This window comes from Haliotis asinina, chromosome 5 (assembly GCF_037392515.1).
Source record: "Haliotis asinina isolate JCU_RB_2024 chromosome 5, JCU_Hal_asi_v2, whole genome shotgun sequence".
NCBI lineage: Eukaryota > Metazoa > Mollusca > Gastropoda > Lepetellida > Haliotidae > Haliotis > Haliotis asinina.
In genome coordinates this window covers 78,521,525-78,547,435 of record NC_090284.1, presented here as the reverse complement: position 1 = coordinate 78,547,435, position 25,911 = coordinate 78,521,525, and the positions used below count along the sequence as shown (strand labels likewise).

General features: G+C 41.4%; 1 protein-coding gene across 1 annotated transcript in view; it reads right to left on the bottom strand.

Annotated features, from left to right (window-relative positions):
- Positions 1-25,911, bottom strand: part of LOC137284342 (uncharacterized) — a 53,855-nt gene that overhangs the window by 27,233 nt on the left and 711 nt on the right. The window contains exons 2-9 of the mRNA XM_067816116.1: positions 21,810-22,149; positions 21,298-21,387; positions 17,008-17,079; positions 15,084-15,142; positions 11,625-11,677; positions 7,675-7,817; positions 7,044-7,202; positions 378-433 (exon numbers count right to left, since the gene is read on the bottom strand). Coding sequence (XP_067672217.1) covers positions 378-433; positions 7,044-7,202; positions 7,675-7,817; positions 11,625-11,677; positions 15,084-15,142; positions 17,008-17,079; positions 21,298-21,387; positions 21,810-22,149 — 972 coding nt within the window. The remainder of the gene's footprint in view (positions 1-377; positions 434-7,043; positions 7,203-7,674; positions 7,818-11,624; positions 11,678-15,083; positions 15,143-17,007; positions 17,080-21,297; positions 21,388-21,809; positions 22,150-25,911) is intronic.

Here is a 25,911-nt window from a genome sequence, read left to right as displayed (position 1 = left end):
ATATCAGTACTTAGAGATCTGAAACAATACCAGTACTGAGAGATCTGAAACAATGTCAGGACTCAGAGATCTGAAACAACATCAGGACTCAGAGATCTGAAACAACATCAGTACTCAGAGATCTGAAACAACATCAGGACTCAGATATTTGAAACAAAACAAGTAAGTGTACATCTCAAACAACTTCAATAACTGGAAATCTTTGTAAGTAGGAACATCAAACCAACATCATCAGTTATTACTACTATGTGATTTGTTTGACTGTTTTGAAGAATGGTTACGTGCAGGTGTAAAACAGCTGACAACAGGTGTGTTACCTGTAGACTATACCTGGGCATGCCAGGAGACACCATGATAGTCTATGCTATGAAATGTACCTGAGTTTTCCAAGACTGCGCAGACTGGTTAGCTGGTTATTAGAAACATCAAGTATCTGAAACAACATCAAGATCATGTTTTTTGTGAAGTGTTGCTACACGTCCGAGAAAGACATATCTCTAATGAGTAGTACTGGCACATTGTTTACATCTATCCTCAACAAAAACATTAAACACTAGAGATAAAATCCCTGAAACATTAGTTGGTGTCAGGAAATTTATTCTAAATCTGACCATATTATTTCATTGCAGGCAATTGCAATATGTATCAATGGGCAATGCTCTGACTATTTTGAGTGCCCATTGGGTGTGCAGCAAGGGTGTTTGCTAAGTCCTATTCATGTTTTCTTCTTCATTAATTAATCATAAAATTAAGTAATTCATAGAGGCAAACAGTGAACAACTATATCCTGATATTTTGGAGGTGTTACTGTTTGCTGGCAATGACTCAGTAGTAGGTTTACAGAACAAATCAGTCAAAGGAAAATGAGTGTCAGTATTATTCATTACACACATTACTTTGTGTACTAAACCCTAGTAGGAGGTCATGTCAGCTAACCATTGAGACTGACCAATCACAACACAACTTACCAAATTCATAAAAGGGACATTCTCACATACCTTTTGAACTTTTACATCGAGTGATGCACATGAAGCACGCTACAGAACTGTCAACAGACAGTAAAAGTTGCTGAAAATAGCGTTTTTGTCAATATTCAAGGATGACAGTTTGCGTTTCTTGAGGGATCAGTGTCAGTGACTGGGGAAATTTGTAAGTCCCACCAAACCCTAAACAGTAGCCATTGTCTGATTGGTTAAATCTGTTCAGCCATGATTGGACATAGGTCACTCAAGGTTACCTGACAAGATCTCCTTCTTGGGTTTGTTAGACTCAGCAAAGGAGTATAATGAATAACACTGAGACTATGTTTACTTAGACTGCAGAACCAGTTGGACATTTTGGACAACTAGTGCAAACAATGGAAATTAGATGTTAAAATGATAAGTCAAATACTGTGTTAAGTTAGAAGGTGTGGTCAAGTCGATAAGGATGAAAAATGGTCCCATAATGACATTTCAATGCAAATAGTTTCCAAACACAAATAATTCAGAGTACTTTTTCACTGTTCATTGAAAATGGGTAGAACATGATATCGTCTTAATATCAGCAAAAGCAAACAAACATTTTTTTCTTTCATCACCCTACCCATTAGCACCAATATCACCAATGATGTTTTTTCAATGCGCAGATTGAATCAATATTTTTGTATGGGGCAGAAATATGGGGTGTTCAGGCTTCTGAAATGCTGTAATAAATATATTTATTTACTGGCATGTATGAAGTTCCTTAATGTTAACATTACAACACCAAACTATATGGTATGTAAAGAATGTGGCAGGTACCAACTTTATATAAATTCTCACCTCTGTTGCATAAAACACTGGTTCAAAATACAAAGAACACATGATCAGCACCAATAACAAAATCTCACAACATGCTGCTTTGTGATTACACAATGCCATTTAGAAAGTGGTCAAGTGTTAACATATGTAAAATTTAGAATTACACTTTAGTAAAGTACAGATTCTAGTACTTTTGGGGTTGAGTACCAGCACACAGTGAGTTGTCTAACTAATTCAGAGACAGTGACTTCCACCAAAATGTGAGTCTGACAGCTAGACTATGGACTTTGTGTACTTGTCTGTAAATGGTGTGCTGGCGATCAGGTGTCTCATTCAGAGGTCATAAGTATGAATCTCAGATAGGACTCAACCCCAACCTGTACTAAGAAAGTGTAATCACAAATATAGAGCCATTCCAATTTACACTTATCAGAGAGATACACACAGTTACCAGTCTCGACTACCAACTGTCTTGGTAGTAGCAGTGGCTGAGCTATAATTACACAATGTCATTTAGAAGGTGGGCACCTGGGTGAGGGTCATAGCTGCTGAGCTAATACATTAAAGCCACCATCAGGGAGAAGGTCATGGCTGCTGAACTGATACATTAAAGCCACCATCAGGGAGGTCACAGCTGTTGAACTGATACATTAAAGCCACCATCAGGGAGAAGGTCATAGTTGCTGAACTGATACATTAAAGCCACCATCAGGGAGAAGGTCATAGCTGCTGAACTGATACATTAAAGCCACCATCAGGGATAAGGTCATAGCTGTTGAACTGATACATTAAAGCCACCATCAGGGAGGTCACAGCTGTTGAACTGATACATTAAAGCCACCATCAGGGAGAAGGTCATAGCTGCTGAACTGATACATTAAAGCCACTATCAGGGAGAAGGTCATAGCTGCTGAACTGATACATTAAAGCCACCATCAGGGAGAAGGTCATAGCTGCTGAACTGATACATTAAAGCCACTATCAGGGAGAAGGTCATAGCTGCTGAACTGATACATTAAAGCCACCATCAGGGAGAAGGTCATAGCTGCTGAACTGATACATTAAAGCCACCATCAAGGAGAAGGTCATAGCTGTTGAACTGATACATTAAAGCCACCATCAGGGAGAAGGTCATAGCTGCTGAACTGATACATTAAAGCCACCATCAGGGAGAAGGTCATAGCTGTTGAACTGATACATTAAAGCCACCATCAGGGAGGTCACAGCTGTTGAACTGATACATTAAAGCCACCATCAGGGAGAAGGTCATAGCTGCTGAACTGATACATTAAAGCCACTATCAGGGAGAAGGTCATAGCTGCTGAACTGATACATTAAAGCCACCATCAGGGAGAAGGTCATAGCTGCTGAACTGATACATTAAAGCCACTATCAGGGAGAAGGTCATAGCTGCTGAACTGATACATTAAAGCCACCATCAGGGAGAAGGTCATAGTTGCTGAACTGATACATTAAAGCCACCATCAAGGAGAAGGTCATAGCTGCTGAACTGATACATTAAAGCCACCATCAGGGAGAAGGTCATAGCTGCTGAACTGATACATTAAAGCCACTATCAGGGAGAAGGTCATAGCTGTTGAACTGATACATTAAAGCCACCATCAGGGAGGTCACAGCTGTTGAACTGATACATTAAAGCCACCATCAGGGAGAAGGTCATAGCTGCTGAACTGATACATTAAAGCCACTATCAGGGAGAAGGTCATAGCTGCTGAACTGATACATTAAAGCCACCATCAGGGAGAAGGTCATAGTTGCTGAACTGATACATTAAAGCCACCATCAGGGAGAAGGTCATAGCTGCTGAACTGATACATTAAAGCCACCATCAGGAAGAAGGTCATAGCTGCTGAACTGATACATTAAAGCCACCATCAGGAAGAAGGTCATAGCTGTTGAACTAATACATTAAAGCCACCATCAGGGAGGTCATAGCTGTTGAACTGATACATTAAAGCCACCATCAGGGAGAAGGTCATAGCTGCTGAACTGATACATTAAAGCCACTATCAGGGAGAAGGTCATAGCTGCTGAACTGATACATTAAAGCCACCATCAGGGAGAAGGTCATAGTTGCTGAACTGATACATTAAAGCCACCATCAGGGAGAAGGTCATAGCTGCTGAACTGATACATTAAAGCCACCATCAGGGAGAAGTTCATAGTTGTTGAACTGATACATTAAAGCCACCACTAGGGTGAGGATCATGGCTGCTGAACTGATAAACTAAAGCCACCATTAGGGTGAGGGTTATAGCTGCTGAGCTGTCGATCCACCATGCACCACATTCTGGCTACTGAGTAGATGCTAGCATCCTCCATTGTGAATATGTATGTTTGATTGGTGGATGGATGTAGTACATATGTATGTTTGATGGTTGTGATTCACATACATGTTTGATTGGTTGAGGCATGTGATTCACATACATGTTTGATTGGTTGAGGCATGTGATTCACATATAAACATTTGATTCGTTGATGGATGTGATTCACATGAATGTTTGATTCGTTGATGGTTGTGATTCACATAAATGTTTGACTGGTTGATGGTTGTGATTCACATAAATGTTTGACTGGTTGATGCATGTGATTCACATAAATGTTTGATTGGTTGAGGCATGTGATTCACATAAATGTCATACAAATACAGATGTCATACAAATTAAACACCTAATCTAGAAAAACAGTTTGAACAAATCTCCCTGAAAGTGTCAAGCTGGACAAATAAAACAGTTGACCTTTAATATAAAAAGACATTCAAACTTCCACTCATACAAAAACAGGATGGGCAGTTGAGAACATCAAAGTTCCAGGCTTTCCTCACCTCCATGGCATCACAATATAGAAAATCATCCTGCAGTGCCTTTCACTTCCATGGCCTAAGAACCTCCAAAAGGCCACTGCAACCCCCCACAGCCACAAAAAAAAGGCAGCATTTTGTGCAAATCTAGTTCCGGAGGACAAAGAATGTTTCTATAAATTCCGCTGGAAGTGCACTCCAATTCGAGATATTGCAGGTGTAATGATACAAAAAAAACAACATCTGATCAGGTTGTTTGTACCCTTGGGAAAGGAGTAGGAAATACCATATATCGCAAGCCAGGTATAAGAGAATCTGAGGTAGTATAGACCCCGAGCCACAAACAAAGACAACTTTCAACATGGCTGAAGTTTTCAAGACCCTGCTGGAGAAGTCTCCCTGTGTCTTGTTTTCCATCCAAGAAAAACAAATCCTGGAGAGATCTGGCAATACCAGATCCCTTGCCTATTTCTTGAACTCTATTTGCTGTGCTTTCGCAAGTTCATAGAAGACGGCAAAAAAGTTTATCTACCAATCCAACCTTTCTACATAAGATATAGGAAAACATCAAGGAGGAACAACAAGAGACTTGTCTGGTTATCCAGAAGGTGTGACAGATGTTAGAATCAGCCCAAAAGTGGACCTACCTTTCTCTAGCTGCCGGATTTCATGACTGTGTGATTTTAAGGTCTCATGACAGTATATGACTGTAAGGTTTCAAGACCGTACACAACGGTAAGGTCTCATCTCACGACGATACACTGTGGTAAGGTCTCATGACTGTACACAACGGTAAGGTCTCATGACTGTACACAGTGGTAAGGTCTCATGGTCTCATGACTGTACACAACAGTAAGGTCTCATGACTGTACACAACAGTAAGGTCTCATCTCACGATGGTACACTGTGGTAAGGTCTCATGACTGTACACAACGGTAAGGTCTCATGACTGTACACAACGGTAAGGTCTCATTTCATGATGGTACACTGTGGTAAGGTCTCATGACTGTACACAATGGTAAGGTCTCAAGACCATACACAACGGTAAGGTCTCGTGACTGTACACAATGGTAAGATCCCATGACTGTACACAACAGTAAGGTCTCATGACTGTACACAATGGTAAGGTCTCATGGTCTCATGACTGTACACAACAGTAAGGTCTCATGACTGTACACAACAGTAAGGTCTCATCTCACGATGGTACACTGTGGTAAGGTCTCATGACTGTACACAATGGTAAGGTCTCAAGACCATACACAACGGTAAGGTATCAAGACCATACACAATGGTAAGATCCCATGACTGTACACAATGGTAAGGTCTCATGACTGTACACAATGGTAAGGTCTCATGACCATACACAACCGTAAGCTATCAAGACCGCACACAACCGTAAGTTCCCACGACTGTACATAACGGTAAGGTCTCATGGTCTCATGACTGTTCACAACAGTAAGGTCTCATGACTGTACACAATGGCAAGGTCTCATGACAGTACACAACAGTAACGCCTCATGCTGGTATATGACGGTAAGGTCTCATGACTGTACACAACAGTAACGTCTCATGTTCGTATATGATGGTAAGGTCTCATGACTGTACACAATGGTAACGTCTCATGTTGGTATATGATGGTAAGGTCTCATGACTGTACACAATGGTAACGTCTCATGTTGGTATATGATGGTGAGGTCTCACGTTGGTATGTGATGGTAAGGTCTCATGACACTAGCTCAGCATCACTGTGTGCTGTCTCATGTATGCAGGTAGTGGGGACTTTGTACAGGTACCTTCTGTTATGTAGGGATGAAAGCCTTGGAGGTGTATGCTGCTGGTTTTCCATCTTGGAGGAGAACATTTCCAATGGCAAAGCTTCCGGCATTACACTGAATTACAGGTTCCTATCCTTGAATAAATCAATCTTCTCTGGGGCACTGCTACACAGTTGAAATTCAGATTCGAGCTCAAATCTGGCATCAAATCCTTGAACTGTATTTAGAGCTTCTTTGAATGTTTAGGCAGCCTATAACAAAGCCATGTGATTTTCTGATCACATAACCAGTCCCGCAATAAAATTGGATTTCAATTCATTTTTTGCTAGATCTGTGAATCTGAAAGTGAAACTCACAGCTAATTCCAGGTCTGAAGCTAGGCAGTCACTGTGAGCAGGTTTCCTTATAAACTCAAATACCAAGTCTGACATAATGTAGGTTTTAAGCGTAACATAATGTTGTAATGAAGCAACTAGATCTGTCTCTACTGCCATCATCTGTCAGTCACAAACATCAATACAACATCATCATCTCATGCACCTTCAAGTCATCAAAATCAAACAATATCATTTAAGTACTTGCACCTCCATGGAGATATTCACATTTAAAACAATGGGTTACATAATGCAGTTCTACATCTATAGCAAATTGCATCTAGTATCTCACCTGTAAGTGAGGTAGACCTGCAAGACCACTGAGATCAGAGATCCTGTTTCCAGAAAGATCCACCTCCTGTAGCTTCTTACATCGCTGCATATCTGTAACCTTGCGAAGTCGGTTGTTGGAGGCAGAGAGCTCCTCCAGATTTGGTAAGTAGTTCAAGGCCTGCAATATATACAGGTAGTTGAAGGTCCACAATATATGCAGGTAGCTCAACACCTGCAATATATACAGGTAGTTAAAGGCCAGCAATATATAGATGTAGTTCAAGGACCACAATATATACAGATAGTTCAAGACCTGCAATATATACATGTAGTCCAAGGCCTGCTTTAGACACAGGTAGTTCAAGGCCAGCAAACATACAGGCAAATCAAAGCCAACAATAAATACAGGTTGTCACAGGTTGAAATATATACAGGTACTTCAAGGTCTGTTGTGTATACAGGTAGTTCACGGCCTGCTATATATATAGGTAGTTCAAGGTATGCTATACAGATGAGCAGATTTACCCTATAGAAATGCAGACTAGGAAGCTGGTCTGCTATTGAAGTGGAAAGTTCCTAGATGACTTCAGACTGAGACTCAGTAAAGAATCATGACCAGAGAGAGTTTACATGTTTGCAAACATCCTTACGGAGAGGTTGTCCAGCATGTTGGAGCTGATGTCTAGCACAGTGATCTGAACACATGCTACAAGGTCACTTGTCTCGAGACGTAGCAGGTGGTTGCTGTCGAGTCTCAGTGTACGCAGCTTCTTGAGGCTGCACAGACCTCGACCTGCAAAGAAGAAAATCAGCCAACTGAACTGGAGCTACTCTGGGATGCATTTTGTCTAATACTCAGGCACTATCTCTCTATTATCTGGTCTTATCATGCAATGGAGAGTGTTCGCGGCAGGATAAAGCCAACGGATATTTTCGGTATCCATTTGGGGTCATATATGGATATCAATGCAAATCGGAGAGGTCATATGCAAATGTTGTGGACTACTTTTACAGTGTAAACAAACATGGCATCAAGGTTTGCAAATGTGTCCGGCAGTGGTTACAGTACTGTCAGTGCTTTGAGCCCAGAAAATACATGCCTGGCCATGATAGATGGAGTAGATTACAAAGTAAAGATAGCACTTCATAGGCTTACAAAGATGCCAGCATCAGTTCCCCGACCGACTGTGATAGCACTTCATAGGCTTACAAAGATGCCAACATCAGTTCCCCGACCGACTGTGATAGCACTTCACAGGCTTACAAAGATGCCAACATCAGTTCCCCGACCGACTGTGATAGCACTTCATAGGCTTACAAAGATGCCAACATCAGTTCCCCGACCGACTGTGATAGCACTTCATAGGCTTACAAAGATGCCAACATCAGTTCCCCGACCGACTGTGATAGCACTTCATAGGCTTACAAAGATGCCAACATCAGTTCCCCGACCGACTGTGATAGCACTTCACAGGCTTACAAAGATGCCAACATCAGTTCCCCGACCGACTGTGATAGCACTTCACAGGCTTACAAAGATGCCAACATCAGTTCCCCGACCGACTGTGATAGCACTTCATAGGCTTACAAAGATGCCAACATCAGTTCCCCGACCGACTGTGATAGCACTTCATAGGCTTACAAAGATGCCAGCATCAGTTCCCCGACCGACTGTGATAGCACTTCATAGGCTTACAAAAATGCCAACATCAGTTCCCCGACCGACTGTGATAGCACTTCACAGGCTTACAAAGATGCCAACATCAGTTCCCCGACCGACTGTGATAGCACTTCACAGGCTTACAAAGATGCCAACATCAGTTCCCCGACCGACTGTGATAGCACTTCATAGGCTTACAAAGATGCCAGCATCAGTTCCCCGACCGACTGTGATAGCACTTCATAGGCTTACAAAGATGCCAACATCAGTTCCCCGACCGACTGTGATAGCACTTCATAGGCTTACAAAGATGCCAACATCAGTTCCCCGACCGTCTGTGATAGCACTTCACAGGCTTACAAAGATGCCAACATCAGTTCCCAGACCGACTGTGATAGCACTTCATAGGCTTACAAAGATGCCAACATCAGTTCCCCGACCGTCTGTGATAGCACTTCACAGGCTTACAAAGATGCCAACATCAGTTCCCTGACCGACTGTGATAGCACTTCATAGGCTTACAAAAATGCCAACATCAGTTCCCCGACCGACTGTGATAGCACTTCATAGGCTTACAAAGATGCCAACATCAGTTCCCCGACCGACTGTGATAGCACTTCACAGGCTTACAAAGATGCCAACATCAGTTCCCCGACCGACTGTGATAGCACTTCATAGGCTTACAAAAATGCCAACATCAGTTCCCCGACCGACTGTGATAGCACTTCATAGGCTTACAAAGATGCCAACATCAGTTCCCCGACCGACTGTGATAGCACTTCATAGGCTTACAAAAATGCCAACATCAGTTCCCCGACCGACTGTGATAGCACTTCACAGGCTTACAAAGATGCCAACATCAGTTCCCCGACCGACTGTGATAGCACTTCACAGGCTTACAAAGATGCCAACATCAGTTCCCCGACCGACTGTGATAGCACTTCACAGGCTTACAAAGATGCCAGCATCAGTTCCCCGACCGACTGTGATAGCACTTCATAGGCTTACAAAGATGCCAACATCAGTTCCCCGACCGACTGTGATAGCACTTCATAGGCTTACAAAGATGCCAACATCAGTTCCCCGATCGACTGTGATAGCACTTCACAGGCTTACAAAGATGCCAACATCAGTTCCCCGACCGTCTGTGATAGCACTTCACAGGCTTACAAAGATGCCAACATCAGTTCCCCGACCGACTGTGATAGCACTTCATAGGCTTACAAAGATGCCAACATCAGTTCCCCGACCGACTGTGATAGCATTTCATAGGCTTACAAAGATGCCAACATCAGTTCCCCGACCGTCTGTGATAGCACTTCACAGGCTTACAAAGATGCCAACATCAGTTCCCAGACCGACTGTGATAGCACTTCATAGGCTTACAAAGATGCCAACATCAGTTCCCCGACCGTCTGTGATAGCACTTCACAGGCTTACAAAGATGCCAACATCAGTTCCCTGACCGACTGTGATAGCACTTCATAGGCTTACAAAAATGCCAACATCAGTTCCCCGACCGACTGTGATAGCACTTCATAGGCTTACAAAGATGCCAACATCAGTTCCCCGACCGACTGTGATAGCACTTCACAGGCTTACAAAGATGCCAACATCAGTTCCCCGACCGACTGTGATAGCACTTCATAGGCTTACAAAAATGCCAACATCAGTTCCCCGACCGACTGTGATAGCACTTCATAGGCTTACAAAGATGCCAACATCAGTTCCCCGACCGTCTGTGATAGCACTTCACAGGCTTACAAAGATGCCAACATCAGTTCCCCGACCGTCTGTGATAGCACTTCATAGGCTTACAAAAATGCCAACATCAGTTCCCCGACCGTCTGTGATAGCACTTCACAGGCTTACAAAGATGCCAACATCAGTTCCCCGACCGACTGTGATGGCACTTCATAGGCTTACAAAAATGCCAACATCAGTTCCCCGACCGACTGTCAGTGTTAGCAAGAGAACAGCACAGGAATCCTGGTGCACAACCTCACGCAAACATTAAAGTGTATTTGTTGTTCCAAAGTTTGTTTTTTAAATGTTGCTGAAGTTTCATATGGGGTTTTGGTATTTTGTCAAACGTAAGCTAAGACTTGTTGATGACAATACATGCTTTAATATAACACCCTACTGGGAACTAGATGACCTAACACAGTCAGCCGAGTGCCAGTCTCCCTCACTCTATGTTCCCCCACACACCATGCCTACCTCACACTGTATGTTCCCCCACATACCAGGCCGACCTTCTTCACTGTATGTTCCCCCACACACCAGGCCAACCTCCCTCACTGTATGTTCCCCCACACCAGGCCAACCTCCCTCACTTTATGTTTCCCTTACATCAGGCTGACCACCCTCACTTCATGTTTCCCTCACATCAGGCCGACCTCCCTCACTTTATGTTCCCCTCACATCAGGCCAACTTCCCTCACTTTATGTTTCCCTTACACCAGGCCGACCTCCCTCACTTTATGTTTCCCTCACATCAGGCCGACCTCCCTCACTTTATGTTTCCCTCACATCAGGCCGATCGCCCTCATTTCATGTTCCCCTCACATCAGGCCATCCTCCCTCACAGATGTATGTTTCCCTCACATCAGGCAGACCTCCCTCACTTTTTGTTTCCCTCACATCAGGCCGACCTCCCTCACTTTATGTTCACAACCTACCAGTCCATTTTGTAAGGTCAGCAGGTATTGTAATCCAGAAGTAAATGAAACAGGGATGAGGCAGCACCCATGGTGAATGGGTGCAAAAGCAGTGTCATAGCACTCACAAATCGTGAATACAGCTGACACACACAAAATGTACAGCTTGGTTGGACAGTGTCATGACACATACAAATCAAGGGTAGAGCTGGATTGCACAGTGTCATGCCACACACAAACAGAAGTACAGCTGACAGTTCAGAGGTAATGGGATACTCACCAACTGATCTAATCTTGTTGTGCTGCAGCTGTAGACTGCAAAGTTCCTTGAGACTAAAACAGAAACACCACAGACAACATTCACTACATATTTATACGAACTGACCACATATCCTCACACAGAGCCCTCACACAGAGCCCTCACAAGGAGCCGCTATTGGATGCATTCACCTCAAGAGTTCATACTAAAGAGGGATTATTATGTGGGGAATATATAAGAAAGTGGAGCATGTTTTTTGTGGGTGAAAGAAAGAAAGAAAGAAAGAAAGAAAGAAAGAAAGAAAGAAAGAAAGAAAGAAAGAAAGAAAGAAAGAAAGAAAGAAAGAAAAGTGAATTTGTGCAAAAGATTCGATCTCATTTCCCTCCAAGCTTCCCTGGTTTCTTCCCTTCCTTCTCACCCTTTCAACCGCTTTTATTCACCATCTCATGCTTCTCATTACCTCCCAGACACACACTTGCAACTGAAAGGAAGATTAGTAATGTATTCACATGTATATATGGTCAACAATCACACTATCTCACCTTACACACTGGCACAGAGCAAACAAGGGCCAAATAATATATCACTGTTGGAACTTTTAGTCATGCGTTGTGAGACTGATCTATAAATAACTTCCGTAACATTCTGATTATATCAGAATGGCATTCGGAATAAATACATGCTTTCTTTAGATATTGTGTGTGTCTGAAGGTGGTTCCCACTGAGGCCACCAGGAAATTGCAGGTCATAGTGCATCTAGATGATTACTTTGAGGATTTTGTTCTTTTTGTTTCGTCAAAGTAAAGAAACATCCGTTGGAAAGGGTAATATGAGTGAAAGAGAACATTGTTGAAAAGAAGCAACACGCTGTGACCAACATACCTGTTCAAGTGTCGAATGACAGGAAAGGGAGTTATCAGAAAACAGTATCTCATTTTATCCACTGGACATATTTTTCCTGAAAGAGAGCACACTTGATTTCTGTTGGGACTTGGGTCCTAATGTCAACAATCATGGACATATATCTGTATCAGAAGAAAATATTACTGCCATGTACAGAAGAGAGACAACAAACCAGAGAAGCGACTTAGCTTGAGAGTGGGTACACTCTTTGGAAAGAGTAGCATGACACTGGAAGAAATTCTAGAGTTTGTTTACCTCCGGGTTCGTGGGACGCCCTTGAAGACCATACAGCACAAAGTTGCTATTCCTTCACACGCAGACGTTTGCAGGCAGGTGTGTGAACTAACTCTGATGCCAGATAGAAGGACAATAGAAGGAACAGGAATCCTTGTAGAAACTGATGACAGCAAATTGGCAAAGAGAAAATATACTATAGCCAGTAACAAAAAGGTTTTCATGGTTTGTGTTCCTGAACAAAGTGACAGCATACTGCTGAAGGTAATTCCCAGATCCATTATCTGGAGTGATTGTTGGTGGGCATACCTGAACTGACAGAGGGAAATTTTTGCATGGCACAGTTAACCTCTCAGAAGCATCACTTGTTGATAAGGAGACAGGTCCTTGCACCAACAGCATAGAAAATGACTGGCGAAAAGTGAAGACAATGTTAGAGAAATTTGGAATGAAAGAGGCACACCTTCCAGGTTACCTGTCAACATTCATATAGAAGCAAAGCGCATGAAGATGAAGATCTTTTCATAGCAATACTAAAGGATATTGCAAAGTGCCATCCCAGTATTTGCTTCTGTTAGAAGCACTGAACATTTATGTTCTCTTGTAAATAATAAATTGCTGGACCATTCATTCGTTCCTCCATTTTCCAGTTTGGATTTTTGGCATGGATATATCATAGAGATATGTGTAAAAATTTCTCATAGGAGGTGAGTAAATGTCAAGAGATAAAGTAGTTAGTGAGTGATGACTGCAAGGATTAAAGACGTTAATGAATGACATATCCAAGGGCTAAAGAAGTTAGTGCATGAAGTATCCAAGGGCTAAAGAAGTTAGTGCATGATGTATCCAAGGGCTAAAGACATTAGTGCATGATGTATCCAAGGGCTAAAGAAGTTAGTGCATGAAGTATCCAAGGGTTAAAGAAGTTAGTGCATGATGTATCCAAGGGTTAAAGAAGTTAGTTAGATATGTGATAAAATTTTTCATAGGAGGTGAGTAAATGTCAAGAGATAAAGTAGTTAGTGAGTGATGACTGCAAGGATTAAAGACGTTAATGAATGACATATCCAAGGGCTAAAGAAGTTAGTGCATGAAGTATCCAAGGGTTAAAGAAGTTAGTGCATGATGTATCCAAGGGCTAAAGAAGTTAGTGCATGAAGTATCCAAGGGTTAAAGAAGTTAGTGCATGATGTATCCAAGGGTTAAAAAAGTTAGTTAGATATGTGATAAAATTTCTCATAGGAGGTGAGTAAATGTCAAGAGATAAAGTAGTTAGTGAGTGATGACTGCAAGGATTAAAGACGTCAATGAATGACGTATCCAAGGGCTAAAGAAGTTAGTGCATGATGTATCCAAGGGCTAAAGACATTAGTGCATGATGTATCCAAGGGCTAAAGAAGTTAGTAACTGGTATATCCAAGGGCTAAAGAAGTTAGTGCATGATGTATCCAAGGGCTAAAGAAGTTAGTAACTGGTGTATCCAAGGGCTAAAGAAGTTAGTAACTGGTGTATCAAAGGGCTAAAGAAGTTAGTAACTGGTGTATCAAAGGTTTAAAAAAGATTGTAAAGATATAAAAAAAAGATAATAAAATGAAAAATGAACAATGGCTATTAATAATAATAAGCAGTCGATGGATTCCCAGGACATATGAAAAGTATGCCTATATGTATACAATACATAACAATGGACAACATGAGCGATGCTGACAACACACTGACATGCAATTCCTAACATATTTGAACACATTTGTTCGTGTGTATGAAAATGATTTCAAATGAATCGGATTTGGGTGAAGTGGTGTCCGCTTGAAGGAAAAAACAACTGATAACATATAATCATGGAGGGACAGTTGCCATTTTTGATAGTAATGGCATAGAATGCATGTGCTTGAGTATTTGAGGACATGATGATTGATAATTATGGTAAATTCATTTCATAATTAGATGATGAACTTACTCTATAATGGCACCCCTCACACACACTAACGTACATGGCAGACACAACAAACAACCATAAAACTCACAACCTACACTAACACACACAAACAACTCAAACATTCATTAACTACCCTCACAAACTCAGACTACCCAAACACACATATGCATGCATGCACACATTCATGCACACACGCACATACAGTATCACACACACAGGTGTTACCAAGCAGAGGTCCACAATGCTTTCTCCAGACTGCCCTGTGAGTAGGATAAGTGGTCACACTGCCAATCAGTAGAGATAATTTGACATTTTACTGTAGCTTCTGACACCGTTGCTGAACACTGTGTGACTTTCTCATATCAGCCTACATATGCAGTCTATGACAATCTAACACATCAACTTACTTGTCAAGATTCTCAATCGTTGAAATCTGATTCCCATAAAGTTTCAGTTCGCGTAAATCCTGGAATGAAAAACAGAAGATAAGCCAGCATCAGCTGAGTCAAAAGCATCAGCTTGGTCCTACAGGGTAGTCTAGTTCTACAGGGGAGTCTAGTTCTACAGGGGAGTCTAGTTCTAAAGGGGAGTCTAGTTCTACAGGGGAGTCTAGTTCTACAGGGGAGTCTGACTCTATCAGGAAGCTGTATCCTACTGTGGGTTCTACAAGAAAGTCTGGCTCTGAAGAGGAGTTTGCTTCTCTAGGGGAGTCTGACCTGTCCTATGGAGCATGGTCCTACTATGGAGTCTGGTCCTATTAGGGAGTCTGGTCCAACTGTGGAGTTGGAATCTGGTTCTACAAAGGAGTCTGGTCCTACTCTTGAGTCTCATTCCACTGTGGAGGTTGGTTCTACAGGGAAGTCTGGTTCTGTAGGAGTTTGGTCCTATTGTGGAGTCTGGCTCTACATGGGAGTCTGGTGCTGTGGAGTTTGGTTCTACAGCGGAGTTTGGCCCCACTGTTGAGTGTGGTCCTAGTGTGGAGTTTGGCTCTACATGGGAGTCTGGTGCTGTGGAGATTGGTTCTACAGCGGAGTATGGTCCCACTGTTGAGTGTGGTCCTATTGTGGAGTTTGGCTCTACATGGGAGTCTGGTGCTGTGGAGATTGGTTCTACAGCGGAGTATGGTCCCACTGTTGAGTGTGGTCCTATTGTGGAGTTTGGCTCTACATGAGAGTTTGGAGCTGTGAAGTTTGGTTTACAGCGGAGTATGGTCCCACTGTTGAGTGTGGTCCTATTGTGGAGTTTGGCTCTACATGGGAGTCTGGTGCTGTGGAGTTTGGTTCTACAGCGGAATATGGTCCCACTGTTGAGTGTGGTCCTATTGTGGAGTTTGGCTCTACATGGGAGTCTGGAGCTGTGGAGTTTGGTTCGACAGTGGAGTTTGGCCCCACTGTTGAGTGTGGTCCTAGTGTGGAGTTTGGCTCTACATGGGAGTCTGGAGCTGTGGAGTTTGGTTCTACAGCGGAGTATGGTCCCACTGTTGAGTGTGGTTCTATTGTGGAGTTTGGCTCTACATGGGAGTCTGGTGCTGTGGAGATTGGTTCTACAGAGGAGTATGGCCCCACTGTTGAGTGTGGTCCTATTGTGGAGTTTGGCTCTACATGGGAGTCTGGTGCCGTGGAGTTTGGTTCTACAGCGGAAAATGGCCCCACTGTTGAGTGTGGTTCTATTGTGGAGTCTGGCTCTACAGCGGAGTATGGCCCCACTGTTGAGTGTGGTCCTATTGTGGAGTTTGGCTCTACCGGGAAGTCTCATCCGATGTAAGTCTGGTCAAACTGTGGAGTCTACATGGGTCTAATTCTACTTGTCAGTGTGGTTCTGTGGGGCAGGCTGATTCTACAGGGGGTTTGTGCTTCTACAGGGGAGTCGGGTCCATGGCAAGTCTGGTTCTATAAAGGAGTCTGGTCCTACAGGGGAATGTGGTCCTACTGTTGAGTGTGGTCCTAATGTGGAGTTTGGCTCTGCAAGGGAGTAAGGTCCTACTGTGGGGCTTGGATCTGCAGGGAAATCTGGCCCCACAAGGACATATGATCCCATGGAGGAGTCTGGTCTTGGAGTGTCATGGAGTGTTCTGTCAGTGGAGTCTGGTCTTAAAGGGAAATTCTATCCTAGAGTTGAGTCTTTTTATACTGAGAAGTATGGTGCTATGAGGAGTCTTAAGTACATGGGAATCTGGTTCAGTGTGGAATGACAACATATTTCACCTTAATGTTGCTTGTAAGTAACGTCAACTATTTGTAATTATGAATCTATGTTTCACCTTAATGTCACCTATCTGTGTAGAAACAGACAAAATAAGCACAAATGTGTACATGGATCATTAGAACCTACTTGATTGAACTCCAGATTATCTATTCTTCTGATGTGATTGCAGGACAAATCCAGGACCCGAACTTTCCGGAACTGTTGAAAGGAATACAAAACAACCTTCAAATACATCAATACAACCAAGAACATAATAGACTCTGCTCCCTGATCCCCACAACTGGCCCTGTTGGACCCTGTTCTAAATGGTCCTGTTGGTCATATTCCCAACTCTTTGGACACTTAATATAAACCTAAAGTGTGCTTCTCACTATATATTAGGTCATCTCTTGTTTTCCCAGAGTAACTGTTAGTAAGACCTCTTCCCAGGTTTCACTTTGGGCAGTCATCTTTCCTAACTCTATATGAACATCAACATTCAAATGATATATGAGTGTTTGAAATCAACTGAAAATTATTGTTTAAGATTAAACACAACACAAATGTTTTTGCAAGTGGGATTGGAACCGCAAGTCACAGATCTGTAGGCAGATGCCACCGGGCCAACTAAGGTTGTGGGGTTAAATTATCTACTTATAGTTACTGTCATAAAATTGATTTTACGTGCACTTCAGTTATTGTTATGTAGCTTCATTAAACGATCAACTACATTGTAATTACCCATCATTGACGTTTTTTTTTTGTTTTTTTTTAAAAACACTTCCCCTCTGTTTTAGTAGACAATGTAAAACCATCAGGGTCGGGAAGTCCCTGCCCCTGGTTTTACATTGTCTACCAAAACCTTGGAGGCATGTTTTCTCCTATACATATATCATTCTTACATGTATTGTCATGTGAAAATGTCTAATTCTCCCTTATAGTTGTGTATGGTATAAAAACAAGAGGAAAGGACGTAAAGGGAACCTGGGGAAAATGATCTGGAGATGAGAGTCGGGGAGGACCAAGGAAACACAACCTGGAGAGGAAATGCAAGCAGCTTGGAGAAATGCCAGTATAAGGGAGATGGCCAAGGAGAAATAACCAGGAGGACGGTTGAGGACCAGGAAGAAAGGGCCTACAGGACAAAGGGTGAAGACCAGAGAGAAATGGCCTGGTGGAGGACAGTTGAGGACCAGGGAGAATTGACCTCGAGGAGGAAGAGGACACCAGGGAGAAATGGCCTAGAGGAAGAAGAGGACCGTGGCGGAAATGGCCTGGAGGCAGAAGGGGAAGGACCAGGGAGAAATGGCATGAGGAGGAGCGGGGAGCACCAGGAAGACATGACCTGGAGATGGAAGGTAGAGGACCAGTGAGGAGGAGGACCATGGAGAAATGGCCTGGAGAGGAAGGGGACACCAGGGAGAAATGGCCTTGAGGAGGAAGGGGAGGACAAGGGGAAAATGGTTTGGAGGAGGAAGGGAGGACCTGGAAGAAATGATCTGGAGGAGGAAGGGAAGGGCCACACAGGAATGCCATGTTGAGGGAGAGGGACAGGGACAAGAAGCAATGACCAGGAGAAGGAAGCGTCAGGACAGGGAGAAATGACCTGGTGAAGGAAGGTAGGGGACCAGGGAAAAATGCCTGGAAGAGGAAGGGTGGGGGGTGGAGGTAGGGGGGAACAAGGTAAAATGACCTGGATGAATAAGTGGGAGGACCAGGGAGAAATGTCCCAGAGGAGGAAGAGGAGGACCCAGTCTAAGTAAACTTATCCTCAGTACTTTTCGTTACACTCCACCGCTGAGTCTAACAAAACCTTATGAGTGGTCGCGTCAGGTAACCTTTGAGATTGACCAATGAGAACACAGCTTACCAAATCGCCAAAGTGGACATTCGCACATATCTTTTGAACTTTTTATCTCAAAAAGGTTCGTACCCGAACGATTCCGAATGCTATTTTGTAATGAGCAAAATTTTTGTTTCGGTTCTAAACAAACAGTTGGAGTACTTCTTGGAACTTCATGAGATAATTGGAGAATATCAGGGTGGATTTAAGACTGACCATTCGACTGTGGACAGTATCTTTATTCTCCAGACAATCATTCAGAAATATTTAACACGCAAAAATGGGAAGATATACGTTGCATTCATAGATTTTCGTAAGGCCTTTGATATGGTGAATAGGTTTAAACTATTGTATGTTCTCTTGCACAATGGGATCCACGGTAAATTTTTCAAGTTGATTGAAAATATGTATACTAATGTCAAGGCCACTGTAATCTGTGAGTACGGTAAGAAATTAACTGAATATTTTGGTAGCGCCTGTGGGGTTCGGCAAGGCTGTGTCCTTAGTCCTGTACTATTCTCTTTATATATCAATGAACTTGTATCGATATTAAAAATCAAGTTTGATGATGGTATATTTATCTCTGAAAATATGTTGAATATCATTGCTCTTTTATTTGCAGATGATCTGGTTCTGATTGCCGATACTGTCGTAAGATTACAGCGTCGCCTTGACGTCTTACATATATATTCACACCAATGGGGCATGGATATTAATACTGATAAAAGTAAAATTATTGTCTTTAAAATGGGTGGCCCATTGTCCAAACATGAAAAATGGTTTCATAATGGTACCAAGATGGAAACTGTCAATATTTATAAGTATTTAGGACTTATGATAACTCCAAAACTGATTTGGACTAGGGCATGTAAGACATTATCCGATCAAGCTAATAAGGCACTGTGGCCGATCAAGTCATTTATAAGACGATACGACATGTCACCCTCAGAAGGATTGTACATCTTTGATAAAAAAATTGTACCAATTCTAACATATGGTGCCGAGATATGGGGTTTTAAAAAGAGAGAAAGTATTGAAATTATCCATCGAAAATTTTGCAAATTCTTACTTCAGATTAGTTACAGATCATCTAATGTTGTTGCATATGGGGAATGTGGGAGGACACCCTTAAGCAATGTTTATTATGTCAAATGTATTAAATACTGGCTGAGATTATTAAGAATGCATCCAAGTAGATATCCATATCAATGTTATCAATTCCTATTATCTGTTGAATTCAGGAAACGTGCAACATGGGCGCGTCACGTCAGTGATTTGTTATTTCATTATGGTTTTGGTACTGCTTGGATTTCCCAAGATGTTGGCGATACAAAAATGTTTCTATATATGTTTACCGAAAGAATTAACAACTGCTCCATGCAAGAGTGGCATCTTTCCCTAGATGCTCCTTCGCTGTTGTTTTACAAATCACATAAATCGCTGCTGACCTGTGAAAAATATCTATCATTGAACATAAGTAATAAATCTAAACGTCTTTTCACGTTATTCAGATCAGGATCTAGTGCACTTGGTATCAAATATACTAGACGAAGTATTGCCTCTTCCAATGACGACATTGTGTTATGTAAACACTGTAAAAGTATCGAAGATGAAATTCATATTGTTTATATTTGTAAACGCTATGAGGATATGCGTCGCCGTTACATTCCAAAAACGGTCCATGGATACTATTATTCCCTCCATAGCATATGTACATCATCAGACATTAATATCATAAATAACTTTGTCAAGTACTTAGAACATGTTTATTCTGCTCCTGTTAGCGTTGTTTCATGAAACTGGTAACCAAAATCACTATTGTACCATCTTGTTCTATGGGTCGTATGGCCTTTATACAAATAAACCCTTCTTCTTCTTCTTCCTTCAGGGTGATGCACACGGCACACGTTACAACCATGACAACGGTGAGTAAACAGTTGCTGAAAATAGTGTTTCTGGCAATATTCAAGGATGTCATCTTGTGGAAATATTGGCTAATGGTAACCATGTCAACAGAACCCCCAAAGCGTATATACAGTTGGTCGAATAACTGTGCTATATACAGATTTTTGTTTGTGAAGAGATCTGTGTTGGTAACCTGAATATTTTGAAAGTCCCTCCGATCCCTAAATAGTAGCCTTTGTTTGATTGGTTAAATCTATTTAACCGTCTCACGTTTGATTGGACGGTTATAAGCAGCTCAAAGGTTACCTGACGCGCTGTTCTACTAGGTTTTGTTAGACTCAGTGGTGTAGTGTAATGAAATACACTGAGACTAAGTTTACTTAGACTGGGGAGGACCAGGGAGAAATCGCCAGGCAGCAGGGAATGGGTCGGCAGGGAGTTGGATTATGGGTTCAAACACTGCCTAAACTACAGATATCTTTATTGAAATAAATCATAGCTTCAAAACTGTCACTAACACAAAAGTTTGGGAAAGTGCTCTTTCCCAAGATATCATTTCTCAAATAAATGTTTGTGAATGTAGTTGATGAAATTACAAAGTAACGTTTGTGACATAAGTTTGAATACTTTGTAAAAACATGGCATCACCTTCCTGACCACTAGTATGAGCTGTGGCGAGAGTTACCTACCTTTTCTAGGTCAGACACATGGGTCAAGGCCTCGCCATGGAGGCTGATCTCGTACACCCGGTTGTAGTCTTGTTCCTGACACTGCTCCAACTGTCACAGTACAAGCAGCAGTGAGACTTACATTTCAGGTTACATTACAATATGCAAATGATGCTTACAACTAGTAGCTGTTACAAATAGCTTCCTTCACAACCACTAGCCCATGTGACAACCAGTCATTGTCACAACTAATCCATGTCACAACTAGCTCCTGTTACAACTACCCACTGTTACAACACCTAGCATATATCACAGTTAGTACTTTTAACAACTAGCCTTTGTCACACCTTGCCATTGTTACAACATATGTCACAACTAGCTCATGTCAGACCTAACCCATATCACAAGTAGCCCTAGTCACACCTAACCCACATTTTGAATATCATCTCATAACAAATTAGAATCATCATTCAAAGTTCATGAGGTATGAAAACATCAGAAGATGTTTGTCAGATGACTGCCAGGATAGTTACAATTTCTCCAGGTTCTATGGTCTTTTTGGGGCGATCATCTTTTTCCTTCTCTTCTGATGTGTGCAACCTTGTGCCCGCAGAGGCCCTCCGTGATGACCCTGCGCGCGATGACCCAGCAGAGGATGACCCAATCCGTGAAGACCTACTTCTCGCTGACCCAAACTGGGAATGCACAGATCTTGAAGATCCAAGTCTTGAATTATTAACACTTGAAAACTTGGGATTGTCATGCTCCTCATCATCAGAAAGGTCAAGGTTAGTGGAGATGAGGGATGACGTGTGTGACACTGGTTGTGCAGCTGATGTGCATGATCCTGTCCTCCTGACAACTACTCCACCACTGCAATACAAATAAATATATAAATAAATGTAAGTATTAAGTAACATAGAAACATTGTGAAAACTAAACGTCCTGCAATGAAGTTTGTTTGAAATAGAACATTGGACATGCCCTCAAATAATCAACATATCTTAAAAAGCCTTTTAACTTGATTTGCTTGTGAGCACTGGTCAGCATTTACAATAATTATCTATTCCAGACAGAGATGTGAGGCAGTAATAATGGGTAGTGATACAAAATGATAAAATGGAATGTAACAGCTTAAAGACACATCTGACACAATTAGAGTCTAAAGTAACTTGTCATTCATTTATTTTTAGTTTGAAACCCCTATACAATCTGTAGGGTTTGGCACCCCTATACAATCTGTAGGGTTTGGCACCCCTATACAATCTGTAGGGTTTGGCACCCCTATACAATCTGTAGGGTTTGGCACCCATTTACAACCCTTTGGGGCAGGTAAGGAAGGGTATGCTTTAACTACCTTCAACAAATCCAGTCAACATTATGGAATGAAATTCCATAACATTTCTCAAATTTCCATTTTCCCTGAGAGTGAGTGAGTGAGTGAGTTAAAATTTAACGTCACATCGGCAATATTTCAGCCATATCGTGACGGGAACGTAACATTAAAATGGAATATATGAATATTATAAAAATCTGTCGACGAAGGACAGTAAAACAACTAGAACATCACAGAAATGAATGTAAAACTAGTAGCTATGCCTAAAACAATTTATCTATAGTAGACAATACAATATAAAACTGGGCTATAGATTGCCAACAACTGAAGGTAGATCACCATACTAGGGACCATGGGGACTTACAGTACCTTTGCTACCTGGATTTACATCATCCCCTCAGCCGTCAGCAATTTCGGAAATCTAGCCATACAATAGTGAGTGAGTGAGTGAGTGAGTTTAGTTTTACGCCGCACTCAGCAATATTACAGCTATATGGCGGCGGTCTGTAAATAATCGAGTCTGGACCAGACAATCCAGTGATCAACAACATGAGCATCGATCTGCGCAATTGGGAACCGATGACACGCGTCAACCAAGTCAGCGAGCCTGACCACCGATCCCGTTAGTCGCCTCTTACGACAAGCTGAGTCGCCTTTCATGGCAAGCATGGGTTGCTGAAGGCCTATTCTACCCCGGGACCTTCACGGGTTTAGCCATACAATAATAAAACACTTATACTACTATTAAAAACATGGAAATTTAGAATTTACTTTGAATGTTTGAGGACTTACGTTTTCCCTGAGAAAATGGCTTGGTAAATGAGCACCAGTTGTCAGTGACAGGCTTATCAGATACTGCTGTTATATTTTTCAGGTGTTTTGAGTACACGGAATATGTTTATCCTGACTTTAATAACAGTCATATCTTCTCAATAACATCATGTTTACAGTGTTGACAAGTCAATGAATTCCAATGTATCATTTTATCTTTAAAAATTATACAAAATGGGTTACATAACTAAAATCTTCATCTTTAAAGTAACAATGATATCTTTGAGGATGAGTTCTCATTTCTTAATGGGCGATGAGGTAGCCCAGAAGTTAAAGCATTTGTTTGTCTAGCCTAAGACCTATGTATTATTCCCCACATGGTACAATGACTCGCAAATAATCTGCATCATATGGAACTAAACGTGGTAATGTTCTGTCTTCAGCTTCTTCTCAATGTCCACATACTTGTCTTCAATGGCATGACTGGTTGTACAAAATTCAGACATAACAGAAGAAAAAACTACTTGATGCCTACTGTTTGCTTTTATAATGACACTTGGTGGCTTTACATTGTCTGTCACTGTCCAGAATAAGCTATGTTCTCATTTGCTGTTTCACGGATTCATTAGCCATCTCTGTTGTCATCTTCACAATACCTCTCATTTCACCTTTATTATTATTGTGTTGTCCATCGCAATCAACTATCTTCCTGTGAATGTATCAATCTCCTGAAGTGGTCAAGAAGCAGGTCTGTGAACCGTGTTTCATTGAGCTTGTTAAAGATCTTGTAACAGGAATAACCTGGACAACTCTTGTTTTTAATTGATTTTACACAGACAATAGTTGTTTCTAACTGAGCACATCAACCTCTGTCTTCCATTTCAGAAGCAAAAGTCTTGTAAATGGCAGCATTCTTAACGTTAGGATCACCCATCATGTCTTAAACACAAAATTCTCGCTTACAGTAGCAAAGTTTTTAACCATTGCATGCTGGTCCACGTTGTTTTATGTTTTGACATACTTGGTGTGTTCTTTGCTTGAACTCTTTCTTTTGCCTTTTGGTTTTTTAAAAAAAAAATAATGATGCAAATCCATGCTATGCATGTCTGTAAATTGACACAAAATATCTTGAAATACAAACTTGAGTACATTTGCACTGTATTTTTGTGGCACATATAATCACTATGGCACATGAGTGAATGGAAATATACAGGACCTTCAGAGCACATGTAAATTTGGGCCTAGAATCCACTACCACAAACAGTACACATTGCATCACAATACGTTATGACATAATTTGTGACAATATGTCACCCAAACCACAGGTGGGAGAATATAGTGCCTTGTGACATCAGACTACTGTTGACTTACTAAGCCTGTGCTCCTGTCAGTTCCCTGCCACCTCTATACACATTGCCATTGAGTATGGATAGCAGCGTTTGGGAGTTTTCAGTATTATTGCACTAAATATCACCAGTAGTGGTGCATTTTATTTCAGGATCCTGTATATGAACACAATTTCATTTTAAAGATATTTGTATAGTTTGTTAAGTTTTGGGACAATACCATGCCGTACCATGTTTTCAGGGTAACCACGTTTTCAGGGTATTTCCTTTCCCGTAATTTCTTGCAGACAATGAGATGACAGCGCCACCTGTAAACACCATCTCATGTGCAGAAGCTTCCATCACAATTGGAACACAAAATGTTTGAATTGTTCAGCTTTCACAGAAGTTGTGGCCTAATTTCTCTCAAAGTACAAAAATTCTAACATAAAACGTAATGCACTTTGAAAACATTCATAAATGTGATCATAACTTTTGAAATAATGCTCGCAACATAAATATCACATGGTTCAAATGGAATGTTGCAGACGTAATAAAAATAGACATTGAACACTGGATGGATCTCTCTTACATATATTTTTTTTCGTGTAGGAGAAGTTAAATTCGTACCAGGCATGTGACCTTTGGGTTCATTTAAAATACTACTGCATTGATACGATACTGAGCAGACATAACACATTTTATTGTCCCGCCATGCAGACAAGAAGAATGAATGTGCAAATGATTGAATAACTTATCTGTAAATATGTTTATTTTTTACAAATTTCACAAAAAAAAAACATTAAAATAATCAAGAAAAAAATTGCCAGTTTGCTTGGCTTTTAATTAAAATGATGCATTGTATTTGTTGATTTCTGTGGAGAAGAATGCATCACATGCACTTCCATACAAGGGCATACCCCATGCAATAACAAGTAGCATAACCAAAAACATGTTACGTCACTTCTAGCGCTCCTGCTTGCGGACAAGACACAAAATGTATGTTGCATTGGAAACCAGTGGACGACAGAACATTTTAACAATAAATTTATAAAAGGTGAGGTGATATTTATTTACGGAATGACAGTTTTGATAATGTACTGATACGCAACAATGTTCATGATCATCTTTTGTGCTATTACACCGAAAACATGTTACACCATGGTATATACATTTTTTTTTTTTCTTTCAGTAATTTGCATC